Source organism: Pan troglodytes, chromosome 3 (genome assembly GCF_028858775.2).
Source record: "Pan troglodytes isolate AG18354 chromosome 3, NHGRI_mPanTro3-v2.0_pri, whole genome shotgun sequence".
Taxonomy (NCBI): domain Eukaryota; kingdom Metazoa; phylum Chordata; class Mammalia; order Primates; family Hominidae; genus Pan; species Pan troglodytes.
The window spans coordinates 26,274,835-26,294,790 of record NC_072401.2 but is presented as its reverse complement, the minus strand read 5'-3'; the positions used below and the strand labels follow the sequence as shown (position 1 = coordinate 26,294,790).

The window sequence follows — 19,956 nt, the reverse complement described above, 5'->3', positions numbered from 1 at the left end:
GGCATTTATTCAACAGATGTTTGCTAATATTTTTAGGGTATCTCACTTAAATGTTTGATTGGAGCTCAGCAGAGGCTTTCAGGATGAATGTGGTTTGGGAAGGAATGTTTTTCTGGATATAATTGAAAGGGAGCCATTTTGCTGTTTGCAGATGTGGTTGCCCTGCTTGGCTTTCCTTATGCCTCCAGTGGAGAAAACACAGGCATTGTCAAGAAGTTCCCGAGGTTTCGGAACCGAGAGCTGGAGGCCACTCGACGCCAGAGGATGGATTACCCAGTGTAAGGATGGGTAGCAGAAGGGAGCTGATCGGGCGGTGCTTGTTTTATTTGAGGACCAGGGCAGGCTAGTGGAAGAATTCCTTAGGAAGACACACCTTGGTAAGGTGTTTTGCAAAAATGTTGAGATTTCCATGGCTTAGACAGAATTGGTGGACCTGAAAACCTCAAATGAGTCTTGAATTATTCTTGGCATTTAACAATCCTCAATTTGCCTTAGCCTCCTTACATGACAACGAGTAGACAGCAAGGTGTTGAAGCCTGAGGCCCTGCAAGGTCTCAGGTGCAGCCAGCCAAAGCCAGCACAGATTGCAGCCTTGGCTTTGCCTTTCTGTCGTGGAAGATTGGATGAGCTGTTTGAAATCTCACAACTTCTGATCTCCTCCATTGATTTCAGCAAGACCCAGATATATGTATTTTTTTTCCTTCTGCTGAATTGAAGATGCTGAAAATGGTTCCTGGTTCACCTCAGACCAGATGGATTTAGCAGAGTGATTTAATTCTTCCCATGCTGCTGGCTGTAGAAAGATCTTGAGTCACTTTACCGAGCGTATGTTCTTGCTAAGCTTCCTTGTAATAACTTATCTTCATGAGCTTGCTCAGCTGGGTGGGTCAGGAGGGAGCTGTGTGGCACCATCTGTTTGCATATCATACCACTGATTTTGAGGCCAGATTATAAAGACCAGAAAGGACTTGTGTGTATCTGCAAAGAACCTGGGGCCACTGTCACTTTAACCCGAACTGTAAATTGGTTACTGGGGTAAATGAAGAGAAATCAATGCATTCATTCTGACCTTGATCCATGTTTCATATACAAAATGTAATCATTCCCACTGCCTCATCTTTGAACTACTGGTCAGTAGCATTGTGTGCGGTATCAAGGGGTGTTCAGTAAGTCTTTTCTGAATGATTGATGGATCACATATCTTGGCTAAATGTGTCCTGGTTAAGTTGGCTACTGGTATTTTATCCTCACTCTACAAGTCACAGATGTACAATATTTTTTTCGACTAAAATAGCCCCAGTCCAGGAATGGGATAATTAGATTAATTGTTCCGTATTGGTCAGCCAGGACTGTGATACTGAATAACCTAATCTGAGCATGAAAATAGCATATATGTGTCCCTATTATCACATAGTGATGCCATTTGTAGATGATTACATTTTTCTACCTTATGGCTTTTATCTGTGAAAGGAACAAAATTGCTCAAAAGGCTCTAATTATGTTTTTTCTTTTAATCATAGAAATTAAAATAGCTTCTTATCAAATCACCTCTTATTAAAATCCAGATTTTTTTAATCTATGTCTGACTTTGTAAGCCTTAATCAAGAATTCAAATAGCAGGCATGTGAGATTCTCAAAGAGGCAGAGAAACAGAGTTTTTGGTGCAAGGTAGAAAGTCTGCTAGTTTTGTACAATGAAGCTTAACTCCTGTCTTTTGCACTTACTTTAACTACCTCCTTTGTTTCAAAAATCAAGCTTTGCAAGCTGATCTCCCATGATGAATGCGAAGGCAAATTCATCCGTTCATTGGAAAGAAAGCAATTTACTTGGTCATTGTTAACCATAATTACCTGTTCTTGGATGATATCAATCTGCAGAATTTTTTTCCCCCTCACTCTTATAGGTTTACTGTTTCATTGTGGCTTTATTTACTCCATTATTGCAAGGCCAACCTCTGTGGGATTCTGTACTTTGTTGACTCTAATGAGATGTACGGCACACCTTCTGTATTTCTTACGGAAGAGGGTGAGTATAAAACAGAACCTTTAAAATGATATTGTAATTTTGTAATGCTCTGCCTAGTGACAGATATGTCTGTCTAGAATAAGGAAGATCCTGTCAACATGGCAGCCCAGCAAGAGCAATGACTTCCAAATGTGGGCTTCAAATTTAACTTCTTTCCCAGAAGCTTAAACCCAATGTCTTATTTACAAAGAAATGCATTTATAAATGCGCGTTTGGGTTTTGCTTTGTTTTCGTGGAGTATTGTAGCTTCTTAGGACAATTGTTGAAAAGGCCTAGCTACTTCATTCACTCGTAGATATTTTTTGGTCATTTTCATGTGCTCGAATTTTCCTTTTAGGCTATTTGCATATTCAGATGCATCTTGTCAAAGGGGAAGACCTTGCTGTAAAAACTAAATTCATCATACCTTTGAAGGAGTGGTTTCGACTGGATATCTCTTTTAACGGAGGCCAGGTATCTGTATGCACGCTTCATCACACGACATACGAGCATTTTCGCTTAAAGTTAAGCATTGCTATAAAGCCGGGGAGCAACAAAATCTGCAAAAGCAAATTTGTGGTAAATGATAGACTCGTTACAACTACACGCTTGCTAAATCAAACTTTCATAGATGGAAGTTTAAATCATAAGAATCCCATCCCATTTAATTAACTTTTAAAGTGCTGCTTTTGACTGTGGGGTGAATGAATAAAGCATACAGGCAGCTCTACAGCCATACTGATCTGAGCAAGTCAGTCCTTTTCTCCTGGGGAGATAAATGTTAAAACAATATTGGCCATGTTTACATAGTGTAATCAGATCTACAACTTTTTTTTTAAAGGAAATGGATTGGTTAGTTCAGCCAAGAAATGATTTGACTGCTTTTGGCAAGTGAAGCAATTGCTTATGTTTGGCATTAAACAGACCATAATAACCAACACACATAAGTGATAATTCAGGTGGGATGGAGGGTCTTTATCTACTTTGTAGTATAAAACATTGTACATAACTGCTTCAAACTCTCATAACATGAATTTTATGGATTATGGCAAATCTGTTGTTCTAATTGAAGACAGTTCTATTTCTCAATATACACAGTGTGGGTTTGCCACCTTTTTCTGGTTGCTTTGTTTTCTCATCAGCTTTTCTTATTGATCTGTGATTTTTCCTGTAACAAAACTGGAAGAGGCATTTTGTTTGTCTTGTGGATGAGATGATGCACAGTCTTCCCTTGGTGTTTAGGTTGATCACATTTCCTTTTTCTGTAAGAGAAAAGAAATCAGGTCAGTCCTTGCTGCTTTCCTGAGAAGAGTCTGTAAAATGTTAGCTGGGATTCTTAGTACGTGTGTTTGTTTACTTAAAAATGTTCAGTGACATAGCGGTGGTCCACATTTTAGCTTCCTATCTATGTGAGAATTATGATGGCCATAATAGCTTGGTTGATGCTTTCTCTTACGGAGAAGGTCAGCTCAGTGCTGTTGTCCCTGAGACAACAAATCATCAGTGCAGATTCACAGATCTTATTTTGCGCCTACTGTATGCAAGGCACTATGCTCGAGTTGCTTGTAGACTATTTATGGAAGTAACATTAAGCAGGTAAAGGACTGTCACAAAGCGAGCTTAGTTGCCAGATGATAGCTGGATGCGGTGGCTCACGCCTGTAATCCCAGCACTTTGGGAGGCTGAGGAGGGTGGGTCACCTGAGGTCAGGAGACCAGCCTGGCCAACATGGTGAAACCCCATCTCTGGTAAAAATACAAAAATTAACTGGGCGTGGTGTACGTGCCTATAATCCCAGCTACTTGGGAGGCTGAGGCAGGAGACTCGCTTGAATCCGGGAGGCGGAGGTTGCAGTGAGCCAAGATGGCGCCCCTGCACTCCAGCCTGGGCAACAGAGTGAGACTCTGTCTCAATAATAATAATAATAATAATTTAAAAATAATTAATTGCCAGATGATTTGTATTGATTCCTAGAAGGGAGATAGCATTTTATGCTGGAATGCTTAGGGGAGGTATCATGAGAAGATTTCTCTGGTTGGACAGGATTTAGATGGAGAAGGGAGAAGAGGGTATTTCAGCATGTTATTGGGGGTTAGCAGACAAACTAGTTTGACTGGAGTAAAAATTTATGGACTATAGAAAGCTAATAGAAGGGAAAATACGTATTTAGGAGTAGAATGCAGAGAATCTTGGATATCAGGGAGTTTAGACATCAACTTGCAAAGCACCATAGAAGATTTTTGAGCAGAAGATTAAAAGTAGTCCTTTCATGAAGGAGATAAACTTAGTGGTGGAGTACATAGTTGAGTAAAGCAGGAGAGAATTAGAAAGACCAGATAAGTGGGGGCAAAAAATTTTTTTTGGTGTGTGTAGACTTTAGCCTATTTGTCCTTCTTCTTTCTATTCTATCTGGTCTAATATACACAGGTCCCAAACAACACATAATGCTTCCCACCCAAAATCCACCTCTGTGATGGGACTAGCATATTCTGCCTTGACTGAATGTATAAGTGACTTAAATGGTTGGTTTAGGCAAACAACTGGCATGAGTCATTTTCTTTTCTGAACCAACATGTTGTATGGCTGAATTGGGTTGGTTTCTGGTGGGTTAGTTTGTCTTTCATAGACCAAGTGTCGTAGCCACGTCTTTGAGACACGCCCTAACACTTACTCTGTGGTGGCACTAGCAGAATGTAAGTGGCCCCTTGAGTCGAGAGGCTTATGATGTTGGAGTCCAAGACATGAGAAGAGCCCATATGAGACAGCTAACAGCATTCATGACAAAAAATAGTGTCCCTGTTAAAATGAGAATGATGATTCCCAGTGCTTAGGGAAAGGGAGGTGGGAACAGCAGTGCGTGAAGAACATACAACACCAATCTTGTTTTCCCCCTAAGGCTCTGATGGAATCAGAGCAAGATTTTAAACACTCCTTGTAGTGTCATACATATTTCCTTGTCTTTCTACACAACAAGCATTTAAGGACAAATACATCAAATGAGCCTTTGGCTTGGAGTTCGGAAGTATCTGAAACTTGGTGGAAACTGCATTGTAGATATTTTTAATCACATCAAGTCACATTTGGGGAAGTTAAATGTATGAAATCTTAAAATATGCACAGGGCTAGTAAACTGTTAATTTTATTTTTGCAGAAACTGATCAGGTAAAAGACTCTCCAACACATATCATGAGTAATTTACACAAAGGACTGCATAGGTAATGTAGGGTGATGAGGCATAACTGATTCTTGTGTATCCCTCCCATCATAGATAGTAGTAACCACTAGCATTGGACAGGATTTGAAAAGCTACCACAATCAGACCATTAGGTAAGTGCAATTTTTCTTTTTATTCAAAATTTGCCTGCATGCGAGTTAAGGAATCTTCATACTTTAGCCCTCAGCCCTAATGTTATTCCACATCTCTTCATTCAGCTTTTCCAAGCATGGATTATTCTCTGCCCTGTAGCTAGTCTTTGTACTTTTTTTTTCCTACCATGCACAAACTCTTTCTGCTTCCCCCACAACATTTTTTTCTGAGCAAGAAAAACTAGTCCTCTCTCCAGATCTCATTGTAAATTCTTCCTTTCATGGCACTTTATAATTCATTTTCTTTGAAAATTATCTTCTATGAAGGATTCTGAAAAATAAATCAAAGTATTAGTGTTGCTTATTGAGAATGGTTGGTAACTTTGGCCTCATATAAGACATAAAAGCAGACAGTCTTCATATTTATGTTTATAATCTGGATTTGAAATGTATGCAACTATTGATATTGGTGTCACTTTTCATCTTTATATAACCATTCTCTACAAGAGTTACAGAAACTAAGAACTGAGTTTCCTGCCTGTGTTTCATAATTTTTTAATTTACTTCTACATCCACGTATAATAGTGGGTTTTATAGTGTCAGAACCATGGGGCAACCTTCATTAGGAATTCAGGATACCTTGCCATAGCTAGATAATATATGTATATAGGTGGTCTCTGACCCAATGATGATTTGATTTGCAATTTTTTGACTTTACATTGGGTTTATTGGGGTAATAAATGCATTTTGTACTAATGATACCTTCAACTTACAATGAGTTTATTAGGATGTAATCCCATTGTATGTCAAAGAACATCTGAAATTGAAGGCTTAAGAACAAGTGTAGGCCAGGGGTGTTGGCTCACGCCTGTAATCCCAGCGCTTTGGGAGGCCAAGGCAGGTGGATTACTTGAGGCTATGAGTTTGAGACCAGCCTGGGCAACATGGCAAAACTCTGTCTCTACTAAAAATACAAAAATAAGCCTAGCGTGGTGGCGCATGCCTGTAACCCCAGCTACTCAGGTGGCTGAGGCACGAGAATGGCTTGAACCCAGGAGGCAGAGGTTGCAGTGAGCTGAGATGGCGCCACTGCACTCCAGCCTGGTGACAGAACAAGGCTCCGTCTTAAAATAAAAAAAAAAGTGTAAAGATCAGAAATAAAAATTAACCAATTTTGCATGTATAATTTTTAAAAATGCATCAGAACTTTTAGGCACTTTGTCTGGGATGAGGAGTGTTTTATTCCTCGAGTCTGTTATTTCACTGCAGCAGGCAGAATGCTGCCTCTCCAAACAGGCTGGGGATACGCAGAGTCCCGCACAACCCAAATTCTCTTGAATGCTGATTATTAACGAAAGGGAAGCAAAGAGGGGCAGACACAGAAATAGAGGGCCATATATGCTACTTAAAAAAAATAAATAAACTCTTGGCCCGGCATTTTACAGGTGGTTCACACCTGTAATCCCAGCACTTCAGGAGCCAAGGTGGGTGAATCACATGAGGCAAGGAGTTCAAGACCAGCCTGGTCAACATAGTGAAACCCCCATCTCTACTAAAAATAAAAAAATTAGCTGGTCATGGTGGTGCGCACCTGTAATCCCAGCTACTTAAGGCTGAGGCACGAGAATTGCTTGAACCTGAGAGTTGGAGGTTGCAGTAAGCCAAGATCCCACCACAGCACTCCAGCCTAGGTGACAGTGATACTCTATCTTAACAACAACAACAACAAAAAAGATAAGAAAAGAAATGCAGAATCTTGGGCTTTGCTCCAGAGCTTCTAAATCAGAATCTGCATTAAAAAACTAAAAAAAAAAAAAAAAAAAAAAATTAAAAAAAATTCCTGTTTTCATTTGAGTCCATCTGATTTCTTTTAGGCTCTGGGCATATAGAACAATTCTTATTTTCATGGCTGGATTAAAGGATTAGAGTTTTGTAGAAAGGCTAAAGAAGTGTTATTAGCCTGCAAAGAGAAGGTGCGGGTGGCTTAATAGCTGCATTGAAACATAGCGGCTGAGGCCTAGGGAGAGAGCACATGTCTTCAAGAGCACCGAGGTAGATTCAGATCAGCCAGAAGGCGTTCAACACATAGGAGTGTTGTTATATAACAGGTGGCTAGGGGATCTTCTCTGAAAAGTTCAAGGACAGTGAAGCCTGGGAGCTGTCTTTGGAGAAACAGATGATCTGAGTCAGCTTTGGAGATCAGATCTCCATGTTCTGTGAAGTGGGCTCTGGCCAGAAATTAAAGGTTTTTGTTTCAGGACATGAAGTTTAAAATAAGAGCTTCCTCTCTCTCCCCTGAAACCCACGTCCAGCTCCAGGACATTTTCGACCACTGGTTGAATTTCATAGGCTCCTTTTCATTTTCTTTGTAAGAGTTTCCTTTCCTCTTCAATCCCAGAGATCTAGAGGCTGATATGAGTGAATGGGAGAAAGAGTGGCCACAGAATGATCCAGGGCTGGGGCCGGGGTGAGGCAAGTGAGCCTAAAACTTAAGGGGGTGCCAGAAAGCTCAGGGATTGCATTAGTTTGTTGGGGCCTGCCAGAACCAAGTGCCAAAATGAAGTGGCTTAAACACAAAAATGTATTAAGTTTTAGAGGGCAGAGGTCCAAGATCACAGGGCTGGCAGGGCCGTGCTCCCGTGAAGGTACGAGGGACAGATTTGCTCCCGGTCTCTCCTGGCTTCTGGTAGCTCCTTGGCTCGTGGCAGCATAACTTCAGTCTTCACATGGCATTCTCCCCATGGGTGTGTCTGTGTCCAAATTTCACTTTTTTATAAAGATGTCAGTCATATTGGGTTAGGGGCTCACCCTACTCCAGTATCACCTCAATTTAATTACTTATGTCTGCAATCACCCTATTTCCAAATAAGGTCACAATCTGAGGGGCTGGAGATTTGGACTTTGACATATGAATTTGGTGGGAGGAGGGGTACACAATTTAACTCAACAGTAATCATGATAAGTAACATATTAATATGATGTTTTTAGAAATCAAAATGAATGCAGAGAATCTATGATGAACAAAATAGTAAAATTTTAAGTAAAGACATAATCAGCGTAAACATAGAAGGATCAAGGGATCAAGACTGATTTGGGGGCACACACCAACTCTACATCCCAATTGAAGCATTGAAACAATTTCTTAGTAAAAGTGGCAGTACTCTGGCCTGGCACAGTGGCTCATGCCTGTAATCCCAGCACTTTGGGAGGCTGAGGCAGGCAGATCACTTAAGTCCAGGAGTTTGAGACCAGGCTGGGCAACATGGTGAAACCCCAACTCTACTAAAAATACAAAAATTAGCCGGGCATGGTGGTGGGCACCTGTAATCCCAGCTACTCGGGAGGCTGAGGTGAAGGTTGCAGAGAGCCAAGATTGTGCCACTGTACTCCAGCCGGGGCGACAGAGTGAGACCCTGCCACAAAACAAACAAACAACAAAACAAAACAAAAAACAAAACAAACCAAAAAAGCTAGCCGTACTCAGACGCAGGAGTGCCCCTCCCCACCACCCCAGCTGCCCTGCCTGTACTCCTGAGACCTCCCCATCAGAGAAATAAGCAGAAGTAAAGCTAGTCCCAGAGGGAGCTGTCCAGAGTCCCCCGGGGGTTCCTGTGGTCAGGTATTTGGAATCTCATCCCTGCCAGGAACCCCACTTTTAGAGTGGGCCAAGTCAGTGAACTAAACATCAGATATTTCCAGTTTACTGGTTATAGGTGTTCCCAGGCAAGGCTCTTACCCCTCCTTTTTATTTGTTCCTGTAACGTAAACATAATGACTGTTGTCCTACAAGGATAGTGTGAGAAGATCAGGAATTAAGTGCTCGGGATTGCAGTGCAACGCATAAATGAAAGGCTGTCAATAATATCCCATGACAGGTGACAGCTTCAGGCCTCTATAGTGTTAAATTCATTCATTTATTCAACACCTGTTTACTGAGCACCTGTCACATGCCAGACACAGCACTCAACTCTGGAAATAAAATGATGAACACAAAGAATACAGACTCTGCCTTCATGGAGCTAAAATATTGAGATGGGGAGACAAACAGAAAACAAATTCACAAATAAATTTAAAATTACAAATCGTGGTGAGTGCTAGGAAAGAAATGGATAAGGTAGCTTGAGGAGAACAAGGGGGTCAGAATTTGGACCAGGCCGGCCGGGCGTGGTGGCTTATGCCTGTAATCCCAGCACTTTGGGAGGCCGAAGCAGGCGGATCATGAGGTCAAGAGATGGAGACCATCTGGCCAACATGGTGAAACCCCATCTCTACTAAAAATACAAAAATTAGCTGGGCATGGTGGCGCATGCCTGTATTCCCAGCTACTCGGGAGGCTGAGGCAGGAGAATCGCTTGAACCCAGGAGGCAGAGGTTGCAGTGAGCTGAGATTGCGCCACTGCACTCCAGCCTGGCAACAGAGCAAGACTCTGTCTCCAGAAAAAAAAAAAAAAAAAAAATAGAATTTAGACCAGGCCCTGAAGAAGTGACTTGTAAGATGTTGGTTACTCTGTGGGACATGGGGGCAGCCAATTTGAAGCTCTAAGTTCTCATACCACAGAAACTTCAAGCTGGAGCTATTTCTTAATTCTGAGAGAGGCCTGTTTCACAACATCGGTGATTCTTTCAGGCTTCTGGTGCTCTGCGGTAATAAACCAGGGCACTCTCCTATGTCCAGATAAGAGTAAAGATAGTTTGCCAGCATGTCTCAGGTTTTCAAAAGGGGCTGGCTTGGGCTTTGGAAGAGTCTAGCTCAGCTTTTATGTCAGTGAAATTGATGACCATCAAACAGTGCACAGTACAAGGAATCTCTTGCAATCTTTGTGCAGACACTGAGAATTTTGCGGGAGAAAAATATGAAGACATCAATGTACATGGAGACCAAGCTGGACAGATATCCTATTGCTTGATAATAATGACAATTTAAAAATTACGATTCAGTGCCCTAGGGACCAAGTAATTTGTTTTTTGTTGAAAAACTCAGTTAATGCAAGGATCCACTAAAACAGATAACTCCCTTAAACATTTTATTTCAATTAAAACATATATATGTATATATTCATTTGCCAATCTTTCTAGAGAGGGCCTTCTTTTGAGTACAAATCTGCAGATTAGCGTTTGCTGTGGGCTTTTTTCACACTTGTAAACAACACCCAATTTCTGTTTCTTCCAAATGAAAGCAAAGATACTTGTGAAAATAATCAGAGCCCAAAAGCCATCTAGATTTTTCTCAATTTTTTCCCATGACATTTTACAACAATTTTTTAGTAAGCTCTATTGCGTCTACCCAAAATAATCAACTTAGTTTTTATAGAAAGAAGAGCTCTTTCTTCCCCACTCATGTTTTATTGAATTACATATGTAAGTAAATGGTATGATTACAATAATCTACTACTGATATTAACTGCTTGGGCTCAAGTGATCCCCCCACCTCGGCCTTCCAAAGTGCTGAGATTATAGGCATGAGCCACTGCACCAGGCCAACATTAACTGGCTCGAGAGTATGCACATCTTATTCTTGCTAAGCATGAAACTCAAGATGTGGGAGCCAAAGTCCAACAGAGGGCTAGGTTAAGGATGATAATCACTGTTGCTGATGGTTATGGTGTCTGCTCTGTGCCTGACACTGTTTGAAATGCTTTGTTTACATATTAGTTTATTTCATCTTCATAACAACCATACAGGCAGGTACTATTACTATTTCCGTTTTTTAAATGGGGAGACTAAGGCTCTAGACAGTAAGCTCTAGGCAGTGAGGTGGTGAGCATCCCGGATGCTGTAAGCATCAGTCAGTCGGTTTTGCATGAGGACAGTCAGGTAAGCTGGGGAGTTGGTTCAGCTGCAGCTCTGTTAAGAGGGCTTCCTACTGCAGAAGTGTTGCTTTGTATCCATCTAGTGCCCCGTGCTGTCTCATGAGGGTTGTTGGAATGTTCATGTCTTTTCAAGGTCTTGGAAAACAGACTCAGTTCACAACTCTCAGAGATAATAACTTTATGGCCTCTCCTTAAATAGGCAGGAGAGACCATCATCTTCACAGTCCTACAAGACTGAGATTCTGAAAAGAAAAATATCAGGAGCTGAAGCACTTCTTTTCCATTTTGGTTGTGTTTAGACGAGACTAATCTCTAGACGTTCGATGTTGCTGCTGTCAGCTGTTGCTGCCAGGCTGTGTGCTTTGCTTCATCGTCTCATGCCTCCTCCCTGGCCTCCTCCCTGGCTAGGGCTTGGGTTGTTTGCTAACAGACAGTCCATCCCTCGTTCTGAAATAACCCTGGGTTGCTGGTTTCTCTGATCCAACTGTGGGTAGCTTGCTCTGTCCTCATCCATTGTCACTCCGGCCCTTCACTCCTTCGGCTCCCTGGGCTCCTGGCAGCCTGCCTGACACTTTGTTTTCTTTCCCTCTGCTTCCATCTGCCCCTCCTGGTTCCTGGCTCCATCTTATTGCCTGACCTCTCACTTGATACCTGTCTTAGCCCTCACTCCCCTCACTGTTCACATATGCTCTGATCACACATATGCTCTGATCTATTCTTTAAAATAAGAATCCTCCCATTCTTATTTTAAATTCTTGTTATTTTTATTTTATTTATTTATTTTTGTTATTATTATTTTGACATGGAGTCTCACTCTTGTCACCCAGGTTGGAGTGCAGTGGCGCAATCTCAGCTCACTGCAACCTCTGCCTCCCAGGTTTGAGCAATTCTCCTGTATTAGCCCCCTGAGTAGCTGGATTACAGGCACGCACCACCACACCTGGCTAATTTTTATATTTTTAGTAGAGATGGGCTTCACCATGTTGGCCAGGCTGGTCTTGAACTCCTGACCTCAGGTGATCTGCCCACCTTGGCCTCCCAAGGTGCTGGGATTACACGTGTGAGCCACCGTGCCCAGCATTATTTTAAATTCTTAATAGGTAATAGATGCACGTGGTTTTAAAAAATCAAAACTTTGTAAAAATACAGTTAAATGTCTTGCTCCCAAGCCTACCCTCATGCACTTCATCCCAACCCCCCACCACCCCATGGGGAGATAATTCTATTGGTTTCTTGTATACACTTTGGCCCAGAGTTTCTTTATGCAAATATGAAAAAAATCTGTTCGCCTCTTTCTTAGATAAAAGGTATGCTCTGTGTCCTGTACTTTTATTTTTTTTACTTAACACTATATTTTGGAGATCCCTCCAGGTTCCTTTGTCCCTTTTTTAGTTGCATAGTGAAAAAGCTCAAGGTACACTAAATTGATGGGCCAGTCCCCGCTGACAGACACCGGGGTTCTCCCATCTTTGGCGAATATAAACAATGTTGCAAGGAACACCTTCATGCATTCTATAAATGCCAACCCACTTTGTCCTCCCTTTCCTTCCTGATGTTTCAAGCCCTTCAGGACAGTGTGGTCCTCTAACTCATCACCTGTGCTCACCTCTCATCTCCGGCCAAACCCTCTGACCTGGCTGTGGCCTCCTCCTCCTAACTGAATTTTGCCTCAGTCCTTATCTAGTAGTCTACGCTTTTGGCTTTCCCCCACAGCCACCTTCTATTCATTCAACAAGGTTTTTTATTTTCTTTTAAAGCAAAATATTTCCAATGAAAACCAGCAATTCCAGACAATTCCATTGATTCCAAACAATACCACCACTATCAATACCACATATTGACTATTTACTGTGGGCCAAGCACTCTGCTAGATGCTTGACATCTTTACACTTCACGTAATCCTCTTAACCATCCGGTAAGTGGAGAACTATCATTTGACACAGGAGAAGACAGCACTGGAGAGGAGGTTAAGTGACTGGGCTGAGGTCTCATAGCTGGTAAACAGCAGAATTGGGATCCTAGCCAAAGTCCACCTGACCCTACGCTGGTCTCATCTGCTAAAACTCAGAGTGAAGGGCTTGGGGCAATTTGGGTTAAGTCAAGGAGAGTCAGGGAAAGAGACTCTTTTTAAATCATCTAGTTCCGGCATGGAGCTCTCTTAATCCTTCATTCTCTTCTCTAGCTTCCGGGAGGATTTCCATTATAATGACACAGCTGGGTACTTCATTATTGGAGGGAGCAGGTATGTGGCTGGCATTGAAGGGTTTTTTGGACCCCTGAAGTACTATCGCCTTCGCAGTCTGCACCCCGCCCAGGTGAGTCCAGGGGATCAGGAAGATTGCGGTACTCCTGGGTGATGGGTGTGGGCCTCAGGGGTGTGCCACCCAGTGTAAATAAAAGTTTACCCAAGCCGGACCATGCATCGCCTCTGTCCTCAGACATCATTAATATTGAGGCTTTTCCCCCAGCAAATGCAATAATAGATTTCTGTTAACATTTGGTTCATTTAGTACTCATAAAATGGAAACCATTTACTTCCTCTGTTTTAATAACTACTAGTTTAATTATAGAGTAGATTTTCATCAGGCTGTTGCCTATCCAGCGATTAAGCTAATGAAAGGAGAGAATCTTAGTTATTTGGTAAAGCTTCTTTTATATACTATTATTTAAAGTATCAGAAGAGATACTGTAGCAAATTAAAATCTTGGTTCCATTGGCTGCTCTCTTCAGAAACACAGGCCTTCAGCTCACGCTGGGGTCGGTTGGCAGCAGTTGTATGGATCGAAAAGGGCGTTGTGTTCAGGGCTGAATCCTCTGCACAGTGCCTTCCACATCCATAACCCGCCCCCGAATGGAACTGTCCAACGCTTCCGGCCAACACAGCTGGACTGGTCGGGGGAGAGGGCTGTTTCCCTATGAGGGAGCCTTCAGGGCACTTGTTTTCTGGGCTGCTTGAAGGAGATCAAGAACCCCACCTGATACCTGAAAGAGAAACATTCTGTCATTCCCTTCACCCTGTGGGGTTTACTCTGAGAAAAACAGGGGTCACTAGGCAAAGTCATAATCAGGAAAAATGGGGAGTCCTGCTGCCCATGGGTGATATCTTACAGCCTCTGTGAGACACTTTTGTGAAAAGGGGAAAAAATGAAATAGTCATTTGTGCAACAAATGCTTATTGAGAACCTACTGTATGCCAGGCTTTGAACTAGGTGTTGAGACAAGCAAGATGGATAGGTTTAAAATTGTTTTGAAGGTTGTCCACAATAAGAAATCTGCTTAATATCGGCCAAGCGTGGTGGCTCACACCTGTAATCCCAGCGCTTTGGGAGGCCAAGGCAGGTGGATCACTTGAAGTCAGGAGTTTGAGACCAGCCAACAAGGTGAAACCCCGTGTCTACTAAAAATACAAAAATTAGCTGGACGTGCTCACTTGAACCCAGGAGGCAGAGGTTGCAGTGAGCCAAGATTGTGCGACTGCACTGCAGCCTGGGTGACAAGAGCAGGACTGTCTCAAATAAAAAAAAAATAAAAAAAGAAAGAAAGAAAGAAATGTGTTTAATATCATGAACAGTACATATACATATGCATACATATATTCACACACAAAATGGAAACAAAATTATTCTAAGAATACATACCCTTGCTATATTCAGTGCATGCTGATATTTTGTGTTCTACTTTATAGAAACAAAAAACACCACCAAAACTCTGTAGGTTCCCACCCGCTGAAATAACTGTGTGACCCTCTAATGGGTCCCAGCCTCTATTTTGAAGCACACTGAGCTAAGTCCCTTGTTCCTGAGGCGCTCCCTTTCGGGATCTTAAACAGGGAATTCATGAAAGAATAAAATACGTGCTTTAATTCAGATGTGTTTGGGAGTGCTGAGGCAGGAACGGATACATCGGCCCATAAGTGAGACGGGGTGAGCCACTAGGGTGGCCTGTCCTGAAGCCATGGCCTTGCAGCCAGCTCTTGGAGGTTGCAGAAGAGGGGAGGAGGGCTCTTTGATGCAGCAGGCACATCGTGGGTACCCTTGCATCTTTTCGTGGGAATTGAAGGGGGAGGTGAGTGTGATTTTCTAGGGACAGAGTACAGCCAGAGAAAAGAAGAGGGAAGAGTCCCAGTCTCTGGGAAATTCTGACATTTAAGAAGCTGGACACAAAGAGAAGCTGAAGGGAAGCCATCAGAGCTGGCGTGTCCTTGAATTCATACCAATGACCTTGCTTTGCAAATCCAGAGTGGATGATATGTGTACAAACGAGCCACCTGGAGATGTCAATGGGAGAAGAAAGTCAACCCAAACACATCCTCCTAGAGGTGGATGGATATTTGATGGCAATTGTTGTTCATTTGACTTTCTTGCCTCTTGTAGATTTTTAATCCCCTCCGTGAGAAGCAACTTGCTGAACAAATCAAGTTATATTATGAAAGGTGTGCTGAGGTTCAAGAAATAGTATCTGCGTATGCATCTGCAGCAAAGCACGGGGGCGAGAGACAAGAAGCATGTAAGTGTTGAGCTTCAGGGGAGCTGTTTTAAGCTCTGTGCATTTACATAAACACATGTTTGGCTTCTCCATAACAGGATTAAAATTAAACATATATGACTTGGCTCAGATGCCAGATGGGACAAGTGTGACCTTGAGCCCACTGGTGGATACAGGTGAAATTGTACATTCCACCTGGATTCTACCAAGACCAATGACAGCCAAGAAGAACCAAAACATCTTATAGCTCCAACCATAAAAATCTAGTTTACAAGTACAAATGAAAGCGAGTGTTTTGTGCCTTCGCATGGCGTTATTCCCATCCATAAGGCCAGCCTAAGAAAATAAAAATGAACTGGAAAATAAATTAATCATTAGAAATGTTTCCCCATCAGTGCACTTTTGTTTTGGGCCGTTAATATCTGAATATTAGCTTTCAGAAATGTTGAATGGTGACTTTGTTGTTTGGAGCTCAGTTTTATTTTTTAAATCCTTGAAATTGACTCATTCTCGAAGACATCGGTAATTTTTAACAGAAGGAATGAATTTCAAATAGACTGCTTTCATGCATGCTTATATTTGCACAGACATCCTTTTACTCACACAGGGTGTTATATCAGTTACAAAACTTGGTCCTGTCTGGTTCGCCAGTGTTCCAGCTTGGATCTAGCACTTACACGTTTCTCTGTGCTGTGGATCTTGCTGTTTGATATGGTGGCACTAGAGTTACTCACATATGTTCCTTCTGGAAGAGAAATTCCTGTGAGGCCTTTGCCATCAGCAAAAGCGAATTGAGTATTTCAGTCCTGCCCATATGTCTCTCTATCTCCAGAGCGGAACTTCTCATTCCAGGTCGTGGAGGGAGGGATGCATCTCAAACATGCCCCAGTCCAATAGGGTTCACATGAAATGGTCCCAGGTAGTGATTACAGATGGTGACAGGTGAGTGTGGAAAGACAGTGCTTCTGCAATTCAATTTAAGAATAGGCTATACTGGTCCCCAGCTGCTGCTCTCGCTGCTGAATCATCCGGAAAATATGATGCTGTCAACAGGAGGGGGAAGATATATAGGAATAGTAATAACCCAAAGAGGAAAGAAACTGACTTTGGTAACTTATGTACTCTCAGGAGACATACCCTGAGATAGAAGGCCAGGCATGCACACCCATCTGTTTGGTGGCATTAGGAAGATTTTCCTATCATCTTCAACTGCCTTGCCTCCCTGAGGGTCTTTGTGCTTTGCTCCTCAACTCACGTGCCAAAAAATGGCCTAGATATTGGCCTCCTGGGGACCGGTCAGAGGCCAGCTGCTCATTCTGTAGAATTATTCAACAGCCATCAGCAACTTTGGCACATTTCTCATGGACTTGGCTCTGAATTTGTGACCTGGAGGCAAAAGCATCATAGCCAATTTCAAATCCCAAAAGGACCAAAACCAACATCCAGTAATGGCAAGTCTGGCCTCTTCTTTCTAGTTCCTATTAGGAAGAAGGGCTTTAGGGAGGTGAGTCTTATCTTCTGCTACAGGGTGTGATATCTTCTGCTCCCTCTTCTGTGTAGGCCACCTCCACAACTCCTACCTGGACCTCCAGCGCAGGTATGGGAGACCCTCGATGTGCAGAGCCTTCCCCTGGGAGAAGGAGCTGAAAGACAAACACCCCAGCTTGTTCCAGGCATTGCTGGAGATGGATCTGCTGACCGGTAATTGAGTCTTTGCCTCGGCTTTAGGCGCTGGTTAGAAAGGCCCCTTGTTTTTCTCTGTCTCACTCACCCTCTTTGGTGATTTATGCCTTAAAGTTATTTTTAACCCTAGTGTTTTAGTTTAATTTCAGATTTAAATTCTGCCCTTGTATGTCCACAACTCTCGATATATCTGTGCACACTTCCAACACTAAATGCAAAAACTTAAATTTAGGAATCGCTCAAGCAATTCTTTATCGAAAGCCAAGGCAGCAAATGGACAGGCCGCAGCCAGAGCCAGCCCCCAGATGCTGTTGATTTGGAAAATACCTTGTTGTATATGTTTTAAAAAAATCAGTTATGTGTATCTAAAAAGCTTGTATGAAAATGCAAATTTCTAGCTTTTTTAAAAGAAAAGAAGAAAAAAACAAAGATCTGGCAAGACTGGGCCTTTCCCCTGTGTGGCAGCAATTGTGGAGGTGAGGCTCAGACCAGGCATACTTTGTCCACCCACAGCCCCTCCTGTCTGTTTCATCATCTCCTGCTTACTTCATTCATGGATCTGACCCGTCTGAGCCCACAGACACTTGAACTTAGGACCTCTGATTTGAAGTACACTTTAAGCATCATCTCAGGAATCTGCATAAACTTCCCAGATGCCACCAGCTTCTCTGTAGGCCCAGTGCAATTTGGGTTTGCTTAGTAATTCAGTGCATATTCTAGGGACATGAGGGATCTTAAAACCATGCCTGTTAGGAAGAGGAAAGGCAGCTGGAGATGTTCGGTCTGGTGAAGAGGATCCTAGCAGGGAGTTGCCAACTGTCTTAGTGGTGGGAGGCAACTCCACATAGTCCTGGGCATAGAACCAGATCTTGAGTTGAGGCGATGCAGAAACTGACTTCTGCCTCATGTAACATTGGTGTCTTACATTGTACCCACCGCCTAAGAATGGCAGTGTCTAACAGCATAGATTTCCTTTGCAAATAGTGACCATCCTGCAAAGAATTCAAGTCATATGGGATATTTTATCATTCATTCTTCTGATGCTTACTCAGTGACTACTCAGTTGCTTGGCTAGACTTCAGAGATATGTGAAGTAACACAATGCTTCTGTCCTTGAGGAATGGACTTGAAAGCAAAGAAAAATAGTAATGCATTTTATTAAAGATATAGAAGCTAATGGTGGAGACACAAAGAAAGGAGTGGTCAGTTCTACCTGGAGGGCTGAGGTGTTCTGGGAAGGCTTCCTGGAAGAGGAGACACTGGGACTGATTCTTGAAAGGCCAGCAGGTGTTTGCCAGATAAGAGAGTTGGGGGTGGGAATTGCAGGCAGAGCAGACCCTGAGAGGTGGTAACAGCACAGCATGTCGCATGATGGTGCCGTGACAATGGGGAGGCAGGAGAAGCCCTGCAAAGTGATTGTTCCAACGAGAGCTCAGACACCATCCTGAAGTTTGGGCTTTACCTTTCAGGTGACAGGGACCTGTTGAAGGGTTTCAAGCAAGAAGAAGAGACATAGTGAGATCTGGGATTTTGAGGTCACTCTGGTGGCAGTGAATGGCAGGGAGGTGAATTAGAAGCGGGTGGAGCTGGAAGAAGGGAATATATTGCCATGGTCCCTTGAGGAGTGGATGCAGGCCTGAGTGGGACATGGTGACAGGAACAGAGCTGAAGGATGTAGAGATGGGCTCTGAGGGACTCCATGGCTGCTTGGATGTGGGCACAAAGGACAAGTAGGCAGGAGGCTGCGTCATGTTGTGTAATGAGTGGCGTAGCCTCTGGAGCCAGCTGTCCTGGGTCCAATTTTAACACTCACTAGCTGTGTGATTTGGGCAAGTTACTTAATTTCTCTGAGCCTTAGTTTCCTCATCTGCAAAATGGGGATGATAATAGTACCTGTCTTCTAGTATTGGGTTCAATAAATTGATCTATATATGTATATGTATATATAGGTATATATGTGTATGTATATGTGTGTGCATATGTGTGTATGTATATATAATATACATATATAATATATGTATATTATATTATATAATATACATATATAATATATAATATATAAATATATAATATATATTATAAGTACATAGGTATATACTTATACTTATATAAGTATATAATATATATTATTATATAAGTATTTCATATATATACAATATACTTAGAACAGTATCAGCACACGGTAAGCCCTACATAAGCAGGGTTTCTCAATCTCACAATATTGACATTTTGGACTGTAGAATTTTTTTTTGTTGGGGGCTGTCCTGTGTGTTATGGGATGTTTAGCTGCATTTCTGGACTCCACAACTAGATACCAAAAGCACCGCCCCCCAATATCCCTCCTCTCCAAAAATATTTCCTGGTATTGCCAAATGCTCCCAAGTCCCCAGGGAGGCCAAATCACCCCCAGCTGAGAACCACTGCTATGTCAATGTTATTGCTCTTATTACTGGGCAGAGATAATTCCAGGTTTCCGTTGGATGGTTGTCTGGAGGTGACGAAGCCCCATGCCCCAAGACCCGCAAACAGGAGAGGGAGACGCATGTTGGACAGTTTAGGCTAAATGCACTAAGACCACATCCACACCAAAATTGTCTTTACGAGAGCTCTGATCCTACTTAAAAATAGTTGTGCTGATTGGGAACAGGAGTGCATCCTTCCCACAAAA

General features: G+C 42.5%; 1 protein-coding gene across 8 annotated transcripts in view; it reads left to right on the top strand.

Moving 5' to 3' along the window:
- The window catches only part of SEL1L3 (SEL1L family member 3), a 144,043-nt gene that overhangs the window by 28,092 nt on the left and 95,995 nt on the right, over positions 1-19,956 (top strand). For all 8 annotated transcript variants that reach the window (XR_008547467.2, XR_010156498.1, XM_063809442.1 and 5 more), the window contains exons 3-9: positions 152-278; positions 1,904-2,025; positions 2,363-2,478; positions 5,273-5,331; positions 13,303-13,435; positions 15,494-15,626; positions 17,166-17,306. Coding sequence is in view for 6 of the 8 variants with exons in the window: in XM_063809442.1 (XP_063665512.1) it covers positions 152-278; positions 1,904-2,025; positions 2,363-2,478; positions 5,273-5,331; positions 13,303-13,435; positions 15,494-15,626; positions 17,166-17,306 (831 nt within the window). In the remaining 2 variants the exon portion in view is untranslated. The remainder of the gene's footprint in view (positions 1-151; positions 279-1,903; positions 2,026-2,362; positions 2,479-5,272; positions 5,332-13,302; positions 13,436-15,493; positions 15,627-17,165; positions 17,307-19,956) is intronic.